At 37.6% G+C, this 17,573-nt stretch overlaps 1 protein-coding gene across 1 annotated transcript; it reads right to left on the bottom strand.

Moving 5' to 3' along the window:
* Nucleotides 1–13,104: 13,104 nt before the first annotated feature.
* Nucleotides 13,105–17,315, bottom strand: LOC125498597 (uncharacterized). The gene is made up of 6 exons (XM_048646831.2): nt 17,311–17,315; nt 17,081–17,191; nt 16,867–16,990; nt 16,429–16,725; nt 16,246–16,359; nt 13,105–13,359 (listed from the first exon to the last, which is right to left on the bottom strand). Exons 1-6 carry the CDS (start codon nt 17,313–17,315, stop codon nt 13,105–13,107), a joined length of 906 nt encoding a protein of 301 aa, XP_048502788.2.
* Nucleotides 17,316–17,573: the final 258 nt, after the last annotated feature.

Consider the following 17,573-nt stretch of genomic DNA (forward strand, 5'->3'; position numbering starts at 1 on the left):
TGGTGGAGAGATTTCAAGACAAGAATGGTGACTATATGGATCACAAAAACGAGGAAGGGGCCTAACAATGATACGCCACCATACGTGCTCTATTCTTTCATCACGAATGAGATCTGGGACCAGTTTGTGAAAAAATGTAGCTTTAAGGAGTTTAAGGTATGTAATATGTACGTTACAGTCATATGAAATTATATAATGATTTGGTTCTCCAATCTTGACAAGTTACTAAATCTTATATTAGGCTAAAAGTGAAAAAGCAAGAATCTCTCAGGCTGCTAACAAGCATCCTCATTTTTTGGGTCAAAAGTCATATGCGGAGATGATTCCCCTTTGGAAACGCAAAGGGTATATCCCTTCATCCTCTACAACATCATCTGTTGACTCCTCTACATCATCAGTGATTTCCCCCTTGCCGGATAGGACATTGCTAGGGCTTCTAACGAGATCGAAAAAAGATAATGATGAAATTTTTTTCTTCCCTAATGAAGAAACACAAAAGATAAAAGAGTCCATTGTAAGCATTCTTCAAATTTATAATATTTTTTTGTCTAATTACTCGTATTCTACTAATCATACGATTTTTTTTAATTGGACGCAGGATGATTAGAAAAGGAAAGAAAATGAATGAGAGTTTGTTCCAAACCAGATGGATGATGCTCTATCACGTGCTCTGCAGAGGAAAGACCGACCTCGACGTGTGTTAACAGCTGGGCGTAGCATTGGGATTACATCTGTTTGGGGAGATCCTGATGTAATACCCCGAATTTTCAAAAATTATTTTATTATTTATTAAGGTTTAATATTATTTCCACTCAAAAATTTATTTTATGATAATGCGATTTTATGTTTAATAAAATAATAATTTCATTTAGTTTTGATTTATTTAACAAAGTTTAAATAAATCATTTATTTGTTTTATTATTCATTTCATTATTCCTAATTAATTACACTTTTTATATTTGTATCCTTATACTAATTGTCCATTCAAATTGTCCATCCATATTGTACAAAGCCCAAATATCAAAGTCCAAATCCATATGCCTGTAGCCAAAAAGAAAAAGAAAAAGAAAAAAAAAGAAACAAAGAAGATGAACGTGATTCACTCATCATCTTCATCTCCCTCCCTCCTTCTTCTTCGACTGATCCAAGGCTCAAGAACCAAGAATTGCAACACCTACTCAAACCAAGAATTTTGCAAACACAAATTTGTCAACCTTTGTCAGCAATAATTGAGTTAGGGGCAAGTTTTTCAAAAACTAAACTCATCCTCCATTGGATTTCTGTCCAAATCTTCTCTATAAAAACTGATTCATTCGCATCAAATTTCTCAAGCAAAACAACTCACAAAGGTTTGCTTCAATTCCCTTCTCTTCTTCCTTCATTTCTGATTTTTATTTTGAAATTAAAAACACAAGTTTCAACCACCATTACCAATTCCCCTGTTTTCTTTCCTCCGCCAGAAACCACCGCGCACCACCTGACCTCCAACCCATCTTGGACCACCAAATTCAATCACCTTCGACCACCACCACCTTGAAAAACCGACTGACCTGAATCGCGGCCGCGACAAATACCAACCGCCAGCCTTCTTTTCCTTCGCGCATCTGCTGTGTCCCCTGCAGCATGTCGCCACCCGCCAGCCAACACTCTCGAACCAGCCTCCTACTTTTTCGCGGCGCCTGAGCTTCGCCGGAGAACCGCCCAAAACCGCCTTCCTCCTTCGCCTCACCTCCGCTGTCGCCTCCCCTGTTTCGCCCTTCCTTTCGCCTCCCCTCTGTTTCGTTTCTCATGTTTGAGAAACTGAAACTTTTAAAAACTCCTTTTCCTTTCTTTTGTTATATATTACTCCCTCTGTTTTTTTTATTGTTCTCACTTAGAATCTTGACACTATTCATACTTAGAGAGAATCTTCTCAATTTTTTTCAATTTATAAGAAAAAATATAGTCATGTGGGATCTTGTTTGATTCGTCTCAATTAGTACATTATTAATATTCAATCATTATAATTTTTATTAACATATTATGAAAGATATTTAAGTTCAAAAATGTGCATTGGAAGATGTGTAAATGGAAAGTGAGAAAGATAAAAAAAAAAACAGAGGGAGTAAATTTTACTTGTTTTATTTGGTTTACTTTTATTTTTTTTATACTAAAACTCATAATTTCCTAAACTAGCATACTTAATTACGTTGGTCTTTTAGTTAACTTAGTCTTTGATAAAACTTGATAATTGCTTCTTAAAAAATTCTAAAATGAAATAAAAAGTATAATAATGTTACTTTTCTATATTTAAAATAACGGTTTTTTCACCATATACCCCTGACAAATTTTTTTTTGCACCATATACCCTTTCAACTTTTAAAATTCACCATATACCCCTCACTTTTGAAAAAATACATCCAGTTACCCTTAATGACTAACGGCGTTAAACTCCGTTAGTCATTAACCCCTAATCACCCTCTAATCCTAATTAACTAACCTAAATCTAACGCTCACCCTAACCCTAACCCTAACCCTAACCCTAACCCTAATACCCTAACCCCATCCCCCATCCCCCAACCCCACCACTGCAGTCCCCCTCCCCACCACCCCGACCCCCCCGCCACCCGCAGCGCTGCAACCCCCTCCCCTTCCGCCGCCCAGAGTAACGCAACCTCCTCCCCCTTCCGACACCCCGCATCACCGAAAAAACCTTCCGCCACCCCTGAAGTCTCCCTCACCTCCCTCGCAAACTCGCGTAACCCCCCCTCCCCCTGCAAAGCGCGCAACCCCCTCCCCTTGTGAAGTTGTCTTCTGTCAATTGGTGGCTACGGGACGAAATCGGGCTTTTATCGGGGAGGTGTGAGGATGATTATCGGAGTTTTTCAGGGAGGTGCAATGTTTTCGGGGTGCTGCGAGGGTGGTGCGAAGGGTTTTCGGGGTGGTTTGAGGGTGGTGCAACGTTTTCAAGGTGGTGCGAGGATTTTCAGGGGAGGTGTGAGGGTTTTGGGAGTCGTGCGCTGGTTTTTCAGAGGTTGTGCGAGGGTGGTGCGCCGGCTTCAGAGGTTGTGCGAGGGTGGTGCGCCGGTTTCTGAGGTTGTGCGAGGATGTGCGCTGGTTTCAGAGGTGGTGCGAGGGTGGTGCACCAGATTTAGGGGGGCTGTTGAGGTGGGGGTGGGGTGTGGGTGGAGGGGGTGATGTGGCAGTGGGGTAAGGGGTGGGGTGATGTGGCAGTGGGTGTAAGGGGTGGGGTGATGTGGCAGTGGGTGTAAGGGGTGGGGTGATGTGGCAGTTGGTGTAAGGGGTGGGGTGATGTGGTAGTGGGGGTGATGTGGCAATGGGTTAGTTAAAGTGTATTAGATTAGGGTTAGGATTAGGGTTTAATTTAGGTTAGTTAATTAGGATTAGAGGGGATTAGGGTTAATGACTAACGAAAGTCTAACACCGTTAGTCAAAAGGGTAAGTTGATGTATTTTTCGAAATGTGAGGGGTATATGATGAATTTGGAAAGTCGAAAGGGTATACGGTGCAAAAAAAAATTTGTCAGGGGTATATGGTGTAAAAACCGTTAAAATAATTGTTTAAGTAACTTTTGTGAATAGTTAAAATGATTTCTAAATGATTTGAAAACTATAAACCTTGATTTATAAACTCTCTTAAAGATCACTAAGAATTTCTGTAAGTTATTTGAATGATTTAATCTTTTATTTTAAACGGGGTTTCTTAGGAACTAACTTAGATCTCGTTAATATTGATTGTAGACTCCGATTTCGTAGACGAGGAATACCAGGAGCGCTAATACGTTCATGAACTTAACTTTGGCATGCGTCACGAGGTAATATTCGATGTCCATCTTAACATGGATCCCGTTAGCGTAAAACGAATTGATTACGTGATTACGTGATGATGTGCTTATAAAATTTATAAGTATGGACTATAATTATGGATTATCGACTTAATGCGGATTATGAATACGAATAGCAAAATGGACAACGACTATGGATTTCGATTATGAATTATGACGATGGACGATGTACGATATGACAACGATGTTTATTATAACGTTATTAAAATCGGTTAATGTTATTTAATAGTGTTATGATTATTATTATTATTATTATTATTATATTATTATTATTATTATTATTATTATTATTATTATTATTATTATTATTATTATTATTATTATTATTATTATTATGATCATTATTGTTATTATTATTACTTTATTCATGAATATTATTATTGTTATTAATATTGAGATTTTATGAAAGCTGGAATCGGTAAGAACTTGTGATAATGAAATGATTATGAATCTGAATATGAAATGATTTATTGAAATCGCTATGATGGATTGAGTTCATAATGAACTGAATATGTTCACATTGGATTGAACAAGATGACGTAAATGTGTACGTGATTTTATGTGATGACATGAATTAAAAGATGTTAATATCACGTAAAGTGAAATATCGGAGGGAAATGACGAACAGGTTGCCCTGTATGAGTGGTTAGCGGCCCCTACAGGTTCTCTGGTTACTATGCTGATTATTCTGTTATTGTCGTCCTTCTATCTTGTTGTGATCCAAGTAGAAGGGGTGTTCAGAGTAAGGACTCTGTTATTATGGCCATTATGATATCCGTAGGTGGTTTCAATGTTTCGCCCTGGCCTACAAGAAGGTGGTTATAGGGGTTCGCCCCGGCCTACTATGTTGAAGTAAGTGGTTACAGGGGATTGACCCCGGCTTACTGGCGTTCTCTTTCCTCTTCTTGAATAACTGGATTAATTGAACTAATGATATGATTATTCAGTGTATATATATGTGTGTATATGTGCTATGACTTCCAAAATTATTAATCTACTACTTTACAAAGTATTTTCAACTTAAGTATTTTACGGGATGGAGTTGGAATTACTCAGTTTTTCTGATTTTTGGGAGCTTGTCTCTCTTGTCTCTTTTCAATGTATTTGTGCAGGTGGGTGATCGATCGGGGGAATAAAAGGGAGATCATTTAGAGTTGTCATCCACTTAGCATATGATTAGCTTCCGCTGAAACTTTGAAACACTTAATTACTTAGTAATGTTTAACGAACGATTTACTTTGGTTGTAGTGATTAATGAATTTGAGTTTGGTATGTTGTAACTTAGAATTGCATTTATTTCCAAGGAGCGCCACCCATCGAGTCGAACGCTCGTGGATTTATTTCCCCCCAAAACCCGAGTTTTATCGACTAAAGAAGGGTTCGGGTCGGCGGGGGTGTTACACCTGATTGGAGCAGTACTGCTTGCAAGGGTAGGGGCATGGATGATGAGGAGATGGAGGCGTTAGAGGCTAGAGTGAGCCAAAGAGTTAAAGAACAAACGATGGAAGAGATGAACTCGAAGATAGATGCATGAGTTCAATAAAGGTTCATGACTTTTGTGGATCAGTTAGGTATTCAAGTACCAAATCAAACAAGGGAAGATCCTCACACTCCAGTCGCTCCTAGTAGTTTGGGGGGCAATGATCCATTTGTGAACTTGCAGATATATATTAATTTTATATATGCTATAAGATTATGATATTATGCTTCTAAAACACTTAATTAATGACATTGTGCTCTCACTGGATGTTAAGAGTCAAGTTTCATGTCGTTTGGCATTAGTGAATGTCTCGGGACTAATCATTATAGCTGAGGGTATTGTTCATCCACGAAAGGAGTCATCGTCACATCCTACGACCGCCGTGAAGGTGAGCGTTGATGATTATTTTGCGGATTATGCAGATGCTCCAGTTCCACTACCTGCTCCATTCATCATGAAACTCAGTCAAGTTGAGGGCTCATTCATAAAATGGCCGAAAGAGTTGGCATTTTTAGTCTTTGATAATCAGGTAACTTATGTTTAGTATTTTGATTTATATGATAAGAAATAATCTAAATGTATACATCTTGATTTATATATACCAAGTAATCTTCATTTTATATATAATATGAATTAAAAAAAAGTCGAATTGAATTAGGAATATATACCTAAAGAAGGTGCGATGAAGGAGAAGAAAAAAAAGTTGATAATGATCCTTGCACCAATGAGTCTGCACATAGACACGTAGATCCATTCATTAACTTCTCACTGGAGGATATGCCTGATATTGTCAAAAATATGCCTCAAATATTTTGCAAAAAGCCCGCAGATGAGCCTTTTACTATGGAAGTTAGTTGGCCGTGGACGTCTCACTATGATAGTGATCAGATGATCATTCTCTCCCAACAAGATGTTTTTCAATTTCTGATGGGAGAATGGCTTAATGTATCCGTTTTGCAAGTATTTATGATGTGAGATTTCTCAAACTCTAAACTAATTAAAAGTGATATTTATAATTATTATCGTGATCAACTACATGACAAATTCAATGAAAGCGAATCGACCAATACATAACATCATATGTCCGTACATTGAAAAGTATGTTATAAGTTAAACTAATCCTGTCTTTGTTTTATCTTATGAACTTATAGTTATATATATGAACATCACATTTTGTTACATGCTTTAGGAAACATCCGATTCTTCTTGTCATTTGTCTATCCACAAAAACAGTATATATATTTGATTTGCTTCGGAGAGATAGATCCTTAGCTACAAACATGAGATTATTTTTTTGGTGATTTATCTAATACTATAGTACTTAATTCATGATTATGATTTTTTTTACTGGTTGATGTGTATTAGATCTTTGAATAGATCCAAGTTTTTGAATGTTTGATTTTTTCGGTCCAGACCAAAAAAACAAAGAGTTGTTTGGTCCCAATTTTTTGAAGTTTTGATTTTCTGTCGGGACCGGAAATAATTTTCTTTGTTGGCTTTTACATAACTTCTACATAAAAGAAAATTTAATTAATAATATTTTAAAAATTGTTGTTTAGGACTGTCTATGGGTATTATGATCAAGACCCACAGTTTTACTCCGAGAGAGAAAAACTTGTGTCATATATGTTTGGTTCAACCGAGAGTCAAGTTTTGAAAGCAAAGGGTAAGATTCCAAAAGATAGGGGAAGTGGTGCATCATATAGTGCGGTGTTCTCAAGCATCCGATCAAATGAAAAATATATATTTGGGCAGTTCCATCGAAATAGTTTAAAGATGTTAGGTTCCTTTCCGTCTTCGATTGCGACGACTTCTTCTTCCCAAACAGGTTCTCTCTCATCTCCTCATGCAGGTTATTCCTCATCTCCTTTCCCACGTTCTCCCTTAGCTCATCATCAGGCTGGGCCTGTTCTCCTAGTTCAACTTCGGTTGATTAGTTTTATTGAGATGATGTATATAATGTCCACACACAAATTTCAGATATGTTTCATGATGCTATCAAAAGGAATGTATTATATGACGTTGTTGAAGTTTTTGCATTATTTGCGATTTGCTTGCAATGTATATATGCTCACATCAATTCACATGTAATGTTTCCTTCTACTGCATTAGAATATAACAACATATATCATTTAGGTAACTAAATGTTAAATACATTAGAATCTTTTAATCACCGAGTTATCTTTATATCAAATAATTTTATTCATGAATAACTTAATTATTATTTAATATTCATCAGTCTGGTGCAATAGTTGGTGACTACCTGCAACAAAATGGGCAGAGGTTGCTGCTGGCAAATCTCTCACATCTAAAGGAGCTTCTCTCAAATTTATCCCCCCGATGGTGAAAGAAGGTAAAAAAGTGGCTAAGTTAGACCAAATAGAAGATGATAAACTGACAGAAACTTGGTCCTCTGCTATAATCTTATATGTTGTGGGTCAGACTCCTTCTATTGGGATTCTCACCAGATTTATTGAACAGCAGTGGAACCATGTAAGTAAACCTAGGATTTTTCTTCATGATAAAGGTTACTTTATTGTTAAATTTGCTTCTGTTGATGATAGAAATGAGATTTTATATGCTGGGCCTCACATGATTAATAGTAGACCCATGATTGTTAAGGCTTGGACCCTTGATTTTGATTTCCAAGCTGAAGTTTAAGGTTGTTTCCTCTGTGGTGAGACTGTATAATCTTCCCCTAATTATTGGGGCTGAATCCCTGAGTAGGATTGTAGATGATTAGGGTTCCTTTGTTGCTGATGAATGCACACTCATCAGCAGAGGACCACTTTTGCAAGGATGCTCATTGAAGTTGATATTACTAAAGAGTTAACTAAAGTGGTGACAATAGAAGATTGGTCAGGAAGAATATGTGAACAAAAAGTCCACTTTGAGTGGGCTCCTGCCTTTTGTTCAAAATGCAATTCCATAGGACATGATTGTCTTAAGAGGAATACTAATACAGGGAAAGAAGGAACTAGACCTATTCAGAAGTGGGTGCCTAAGGCTGTACAACCTAGCATGACTGTGATTACAGAGGAAGCTGTGGTTGAAGTGGTTCAGGTAGCAGAGAATAAAATGGAGTATAAGGAGGTGAATGAAGCAGTTGTTGCTGCTGCACACACTGAAGAGAAGGATGCTATGAGTAGTGTGGCAGAGAGGAGGGGAGGAGAGACTCTGAGGACTGATCCACCAGCTCCAATGTGGAATATAGTCACTAGAGGCCAGAAGGGCAAAGATGTGCTTGAGACAGTAAGACCTGGGGTAGTAATTCACAATGTGGATGATGCAGGGAGTAGCTCATTCACCCTTACACCAGGATAATGATTGTGTGTTCTTGGAATGTTAGGGGGTTAAACAGCCCTCTCAAAATAGGAGAAATAAAGAAGTTTATGAAGCAGCAGAAGGTCTCTATCATGGCTTTACTAGAAACTAGAGTTAAAAGTCACAATAAAGATAGAATTGTGAAGAAATTGGATAATGATTGGAGGTGGGAACACAACTATGAAGCTTCCAGTAGGGGGAGAATTTGGTTTGCTTGGAGTCCTTCCAATGTCTCTATCCAAATTCTTCTAAAAAGTGTGCAATTGATGCACTGTAGGATTGAAGATAAACATACAGGTGATCAGCGGTATCTCACAATTGTTTATGGTTTGCATACAGTGGAGGATAGGAAGAGCCTTTGGCTGGATATTGGCAATTTGGGTCAAACTATTCAGGAGCCATGGTGTATAATGGGTGATTTCAATGCTATTCTCTCTTATGGGGATAGAGAAAATGGAGCTCCAGTTTCTAACTATGAAACCCAGGATTTGCAACATCTCCTGGATTCATCTAATCTCACTGAAATGAAATCATGTGGGCATTACTTTTCATGGTCTAATAAAGGTACTGAGGGTACTAGAATCAGCAGCAGAATAGACAGGGGCTTAGTGAATTCCTATTGGATAACTAAGTTTCCTCATGTGGTGCTGGAATACATGAATCCGGGTTTGTCTGATCACTCTCCCTTACTGTTTCAAAGTTCTCACAGGGTGCATACAAAAGGTAAACCATTTAAATTCTTTAACTATATGGCTGAACATGGTGAGTTCCTTCAGATAGTTAGAGATCAATGGCATATGCATGGAAGAGAGGAGGATAGGCTGAAGAAGGTGTGGACTAAGCTCAAGTGTGTTAAAAGGAGGCTTAAAGAGTTACATAAAGAAGAATTCTCCAACTTGCAGAGTAGAATTGCTAATATTAGGGAGGAGTTGCAGAGGGTGCAATCACAGTTACAGAGCTCCCCACACTGTAATCAGCTTGTTCAGCAAGAGAAAGAGTGTATCCTGAATCTGCAAAAATTCCTAAATGTGGAAGAGATAGCTTTAAGGCAAAAATCAAGAATCCAGTGGTTGAAAGTGGGTGATTCTAACTCTCAATTCTTCTTCAATGCTATGAAAGAGAGGTATATGCAGAATAACATTGAAGTTTTATTCAATGCAAATGGTGAAAAGCTAACAACTAATGAAGCAATAGAATCTGAAGTCATCCAATTTTACTCAAGCTTGCTAGGCTCAGCAGCTCAATGCCTTCCATCAGTTGACATTCCTTTATTGAGAAGTGGGCCTCAAGTTCAAGCTAGGGATGCAACTCTGCTCACCCTTCCTGTTACAGTACAGGAAATTGAAGCAGCTCTATGGGCCATAGATGATGACAGAGCTCCAGGTATTGATGGATTCAATAGCCACTTCTTTAAAAAAGCTTGGCCTGTTGTTAAAAATGATATCTGTGCTGCTGTGCTGCAATTTTTTAATTCAGGGGTTTTGTTGCCTGAAATTAATTGTACTCTTGTTACTCTCATTCCTAAGATCCCTAACCCTTCTCTTGTTAAGGATTTTAGGCCTATTGCTTGTTGCACAGTATTATACAAGATTATTTCTAAAATCTTGACTAGCAGAATAAAGGATATGATTGGAAGTGTGGTTGATTTAAGCCAAGCTGGGTTTATGCCTGGTAGAAATATTTCAGACAATATTCTACTTGCAATAGAGCTTATCAAAGGATACAATAATAGACATATTTCCCCAAGGTGTATGCTGAAAGTTGATTTGAAGAAGGCCTACGATTCCATTGAATGGTCCTTCTTGGATACTGTTATGAATGAAGTTGGCTTCCCTTCAACATTTGTGAAATGGGTTATGATGTGTGTTACAACTGTTTCTTTTTCTATTCTCATTAATGGTAGCCCTTGTAAACCCTTTCATGCCAGGAAGGGCTTGAGACAAGGGGACCCAATGTCTCCATTTCTCTTTGCTTTAGGGATGGAGTATCTTTCAAGATGTCTTAGGAATTTGAAAACAATTCCTAGGTTCAAGTTCCATCCAAGGTGTAAAAAGTGATTGATGACCTATTGATGTTTACTAAAGCTGATCAAGCCTCCTTACAACTTATCTATGATGCTTTTTCCAAGTTCTCTCAAGCTTCAGGGCTTGAAGCAAATCTGGACAAAAGCCATCTCTATATAGGAGGGGTAGATGAGGCTCAAAGGACTATTCTTCAGTCTGTTGTTAATATGCCCCTGGGGTGTTTTCCCTTCAAATACTTAGGGGTCCCTCTCACCACCAGGAAGCTATTGTATAATGAATGTAGGCCTTTGATTGAGAAAACAGTGGCTAGAGTAAGGGCTTGGAATGTGAAAAAGCTATCTTATGCTGCAAGAGTTCAGCTAATTCAATCTATTCTTCATGGCTTCCAATTGTACTGGTGTCAAATTTTTCTTTTGCCTAAGAAAGTGCTGAAGGAGGTCCAGAGTATCTGCAGAATTTTTCTATGGACTGGTCAAGATTCCTATACAAGGAAAGCTCCTATAGCTTGGGAATCATTATGCCTTCCTAAGAGCTGTGGGGGGCTCAACATCAAAAATCTTGCCATCTGGAATAAAGCTGCAGTGGCTAAACATCATTGGGCAGTGTGTCAAAAGCAAGACAGGTTGTGGATAAAGTGGCTTCATGAGTATTATATTAAACAGCATGATATTCACTCCATGGTAGTCCCTAATAGACTGTCATGGTCTATGAAGAAGATTTTGGAGAGTAGAGCAATTTTCCAAGAGCTACAAATCACTTCCATGTTGCAGCAGCAAGAATTCTCAATTAAGAAGGTTTACAAAGTCATGTTGGGAGATCATGAGCATGTACATTGGAAGAGGGTAGTCTGTAATAATAAAGCAAGTCCTAAAGCTTTATTTGTTACTTGGCTGATCCTTCATGGGAGGTTGGCTACTAAAGATAGGTTGTTTTCATGGGGCATTACAAATGATGATCATTGTCCTTTATGTAATGAAGCAAGTGAGAGTATATCCCACCTTTTCTTTGTGTGTCCCTTTTCTAGGGCAATCTGGAATGCCTGCCAACAGCAGCTCAAAGAAGTGGTGACTGTAAGATCTTTAACTGAGGAAATCAATATTGTTGCACTGAAGAGCAAGAGAAGTGGAGCTAAAGCACAGCTATACTGCATGATGTTTGCTGAAACTATGTATCAAATCTGGCTTCAAAGAAATGCCAAGATCTTTGGGGGCCTTATGTTAGATACAGTTGCTAATTTTAGGCAAATATGCTTTAGAGTTGCTAGTAGATGTAATGATTGTACTAGGAAGTTTATGCTTTGGTAAGGTAGCTTATGTGTAGCTGTACTTGCAGGGGTTGGTTGCTTGGTTGTTAGTCCCAGGCCCTTCCTAGAAGGTAAGGGGACTCAGCTTTGCTCTCTTTTCCCTTGGGGTTGTTATGGTGTATTTTACCCTTTTTTTTTGGTTATCAATAAATGTTTTGAATTGCCAAAAAAAAAAAAATTAGTTGGTGACTCACTTCAGTAATCTATTCAACTTAGCAAAAAAATCCCAATGAAAATGAAAAAGCAAAACATTATTTTAGTTATTCAATTCTAGCTTGAAGCTTCCGTATCTATAATGGTAAACTTGGGTCGAACATATATGAGTGGTAATGATAAACTCTACAAACCCTCAAATTGATTACAAATTTTGGTGGTAAAATGATAAAAAGAGATCGTACAAAATCAATAGTATTTATTGGATAATATTATATGTAAAGGGAAAATATTATCACAACAAGAATGTTAGTCTTTAGCGTCTGCAAAAATCGGACGCTAAAAATGCGGAGGCGGACGCTAATATAATTAGCGTCCGCAAACGGACGCTAAACGCCTGATGCAAAAGACCTGGTCGCTAATAGCTCAATTAGCGTCCGATTGGCGGACGCAAAACTTTACCGTCCGCCTCCTGAATATTACCGTCCGCTTTTGTGAGAGACGCAAATTACCGTCTGCATCTAACCGGACGCCACCTAGCGTCAGATGGGCGGACGCTAATTAACGTCCGGTTAGATGCAGACGGTAATTTGCGTCAGGTTTTCGGACGCTACTCTGCAAATGCGGTCGCTAAATTGTCGACATCTTGGGAGGATAAAATTGCATTTAACGGACGCTAATTGCTTTGGGCGGATGTTAATTTTTTTTTTTTCAATAATAATTCTAAATGTATTTAAATATTATTTAACCTGTTTCATTATCCAACAAAATATACTCAAGCTGTCCGCTAATGCGCCGAATTCTACACTAATGACCTGTTTGCATTAATTAGAAATCCATACATACACTAACACAAATCCATACATACACTAACATAAATTCATACATACATAAACATAAGTTAACGGTCTTAACTAAATTTTATATGTTCTCACGTCTCGAAATATATACAAGATAGATAAGCAATCGTAGGAGCCTAAGTCGCACACGCATCACCACCGCCTGTGGGGGGGTCTGGAGGCCCGGTAAAACGGAAGAAACCACCACACTGGCTCATCATCTGACTGTAAGTCTCCATAGTCGCCCTCATCTGCGCCAGGTACTCATCCTGCACCCTGCGATCCTCCTCTCTCTCCTTTTGCCTGGCGATGCGTTCCTCTTCTAACTCCTTCTGCATCCGCTCACGTTCTCTTTGCATCTCGGCTTTCTCTTCCTCGAACCTCGCAGACAACTGAGAAAACATGGAAGGAGTGCAACTGGAGGACGAACTACCTCCCCCACTCAAAGACCTCTCAAAATAGAGGTCTGCACTCGTCCCCAAACCAGGAACCCACCCTTTCTTTTGCCACCAACAGTCTCAAAGAAAATCTGGTTCGGGGCTTGGTTTCACCTCTTTCTTCACACTGAGCAAGAGTTTTGTCATAACTTTCGTGCAAGAATGAATTAAGCAAGTTTAAGACACTTAGCCATTGAAAATATTTCCTTTTTTGCGTTTCATGTTCCTATAATCCTACCTCTATGTCTATTTCAAGTTTTAATGCCTCATGCAAGTCCTACAATACTCCTTTAACCTTTCTATTCTTGGTTGTATGATTCTAACAAGTTTAACACTTAGCCATGAAAAATGAGAGAAACTAAGCCATTTGAGCCCTTTTTTGGGTTTCATGTTCCTATAATCCTACCTCTATGCCTATTTCAAGTTTTAATGCTCATGCAAGTCCTAAATACTCATTTAAACTTTCTATTACTTGGTTTATGATTCTAAACAAGTTTAAGACACTTAGCCAATGAAAATGAGAGAAACTAAGCCATTTGAGCCTTTTTTGGGTTTCATGTTCCTATAATCCTACCTCTATGCCTATTTCAAGTTTTAATGCTCATGCAAGTCCTAAATACTCATTTAACTTTCTATTACTTGGTTGTATGATTCTAAACAAGTTTACACACTTAGCCATGAAAATGAGAGAAACTAAGCCATTTGAGCCCTTTTTTGGGTTTCATGTTCCTATAATCCTACCTCTATGCCTATTTAAGTTTTAATGCTCATGCAAGTCCTAAATACTCATTTAACTTTCTATACTTGGTTATATGATTCTAAACAAGTTTAAGACACTTAGCCATTGAAAATGAGAGAAACTAAGCTATTTTGAGCCTTTTTTTGGGTTTCATGTTCCTATAATCCTACCTCTATGCCTATTTCAAGTTTTAATGCCTCATCAGTCAACATACTCACTTAACTTCCTATTACTTGGTTATATGATTCTAAACAAGTTTAATACACTTAGCCATTGAAAATGAGAGAAACTAAGCTATTTTGAGCCCTTTTTTGGGTTTCATGTTCCTATAATCCTACCTCTATGCCTATTTCAAGTTTTAATACCTCATGCAAGTCATATAATACTCATTTAAGCTTTCTATTACTTGGTTAAATGATTCTAAATAAGTTTAAGACACTTAGCCATTCAAAATGAGAGAAACTAAGCCATTTTGAGCCCTTTTTTGGGTTTCATGTTCCTATAATCCTACCTCTATGCCTAATTCAAGTTTTAATACCTCATGAAAGTCATATAATACTCATTTAACCTTCCTATTACTTGGTTATATGATTCTAAACAAGTTTAAGACACTTAACCATTGAAAATGAGAGAAACTAAGATATTTTGAGCCCTTTTTTGGGTTTCATGTTCCTATAATCCTACCTCTATGCCTATTTCAAGTTTTAATACCTCATGCAAGTCCTAGAATACTCATTTAACCTTTCTATTACTTGGTTGTAAAATTCTAAAGAAGTTTAACACAATTAGCCATTGAAAATAAGAGAAACTAAGCCATTTTGAGCCCTTTTTTGGGTTTCATGTTCCTATAATCCTACCTCTAAGCCTATTTCATGTTTTAATGTCTCATGAAAGTCCTACAATACTCATTTAACCCTCCTATTACTTGGTTATATGAATCTAAACAAGTTTAAAACACTTAGACATTGAAAATGAGAGAAACTAAGCTATTTTGAGCCCTTTGTTGGGTTTCATGTTCCTATAATCCTACCTCTATGCCTATTTCAAGTTTTAATGTCTCATGCAAGTCCTATAATACTCATTTAACCTTCCTATTACTTGGTTATATGATTCTAAACAACTTTAACACACTTAGCCATTGAAAATGAGAGAAACTAAGCTATTTTGAGCCCTTTGTTGGGTTTCATGTTCCTATAATCCTACCTCTATGCCTATTTCAAGTTTTAATATCTCATGCAAGTCCTACAATACTCATTTAACCTTCCTATTACTTGGTCATATGATTCTAAACAAGTTTAAGATACTTAGCCATTGAAAATGAGAGAAATTAAGCTATTTTGAGCCCTTTGTTGGGTTTCATGTTCCTATAATCCTACCTCTATGCCTATTTCAAGTTTTAATGTCTCATGCAAGTCCTACAATACTCATTTAACCTTTCTATTACTTGGTTATATGATTCTAAACAAGTTTAAGATACTTAGCCATTGAAAATGAGAGAAACTAAGCTATTTTGAGCCCTTTGTTGGGTTTCATGTTCCTATAATCCTACCTCTATGCCTATTTCAAGTTTTAATGTCTCATGAAAGTCCTAAAATACTCATTTAACCTTCCTATTACTTGGTTATATGATTCTAAACAACTTTAAGATACTTAGCCATTGAAAATGAGAGATAAGCATTTTGAGCCCTTTGTTGGGTTTCATGTTCCTATAATCCTACCTCTATGCCTATTTCATGTTTTAATGTCTCATGCAAGTCCTACAATACTCATTTAACCTTCCTATTACTTGGTTATATGATTCTAAACAAGTTTAAGATACTTAGCCATTGAAAATGAGAGAAACTAAGCTATTTTGAGCCCTTTGTTGGGTTTCATGTTCCTATAATCCTACCTCTATGCCTATTTCAAGTTTTAATACCTGATGCACGTCCTAGAATACTCATTTAACCTTTCTATTACTTGGTTGTATGATTCTAAACAAGTTTAACGCACTTAGCCATTGAAAATAAGAGAAACTATGCCATTTCGAGTCCTTTTTTGGGTTTCATGTTCCTATAATCCTATCTCTATGAAAATGTATGATCCTATATTATTTCAATTACCTTGATTTGTTGGACTTTGTCATTGATCGGCACCTTCTTTCCAGACTCATCTCTCATGTGTGTGTCCATGAACAAGTCCACAGCGGAAGGCAGCACCCCTCCACGTTTTGCGGCCTACACGTTCAAACACATTAATTAAATAAAGTTTATGGATTACATGTATTCAAAACAAGTTACACTTACCGATCTCTTGGCGCACTCTGCTGAAGAAATGGAGCCCAGACAATGAGAAGGAGGTACGCTGCCGGTCAAGTCACCTCCTCGCCGGTTCTTGCTAGCCTTCTGAGATCGTGCTTTGAACTCCTTGTCTTGAGCATTCTTCATCATCTGCTCGTGAACGCTCAAAGACAACCATGTCGGACATACACCACCCTTCTTCTTTACTATCGAGTGGTGATTATCTTTCAATCTTTTGGCCATTTTTCTGTCGAATGTAGACCTCACTTGGGATTGAAGCTCCTCCCTCCATTTATATTTGCTCTACATGTATATAAGAAACCAATCACAAAGGGTTAGTTTACATATTATAAACTTAAGTATAAAGGGTTAGTTTACATATATAAGAACACCAATCACAACGGGTTAGTTTACATATTATAAACTTAACAAATACGATTTCACCTTGAAAAGATAGAACCATTGGTTTTTTGTGTCGTCATCAACCTGCGACCAGTTCCTCCATGGATGATGGAAATGTTGCTTGAAGCATTTAGTCATCTCGCGAATGACTCCATTGTCTTCAAACCTGATAAAAAGCAATCAAAACCAAGTGAACAACACCAATAAAATCTATTAAAAGTAATAAAATAGTACGCTCATATATAATATAACTTACCCAAGTCCATTGGGGTCCAACTTCTTTTTCTCGTCCCTCTCCAACTCGCCATCACGCTCAGGCTGAGGCTCAGGCTCAGGCTCAGGCTCAGGCTGAGGCCCCTCTCTGCCACTACCCCCATCACGTCCATATTGGAATATAGAATAGTATTGGCAGGAATTTGAGAGAGACGAGGTGGAGTAAAGTGTGGGGCAGGGCAAAAAAACTTCTTTGAACTTTAGTATTAATACTCCATTACTTTTGTTATGGAGTTCTATTATAAAATTTATTGTTTCTTTAGTAAAAGACTAAAATTCATAAATATAATGCACTAATGTAACTTTGGCTTTTTGATTTGAGGTAAGGTTAGGACTTAGGAGTGGGTATGAAGTCATATGTTAACAACTTGTTTGTGTTTGTTGCTTTCTCTGTCTCTTTCAAAGAGACCATTGCAAGTGCATTCTTGATTCAATTATCAACCACAAGTTCGCTTAACAACAACAACAATAACAAC

This window comes from Beta vulgaris, chromosome 6, assembly GCF_026745355.1.
Source record: "Beta vulgaris subsp. vulgaris cultivar EL10 chromosome 6, EL10.2, whole genome shotgun sequence".
NCBI classification, from domain to species: Eukaryota; Viridiplantae; Streptophyta; class Magnoliopsida; order Caryophyllales; family Amaranthaceae; genus Beta; species Beta vulgaris.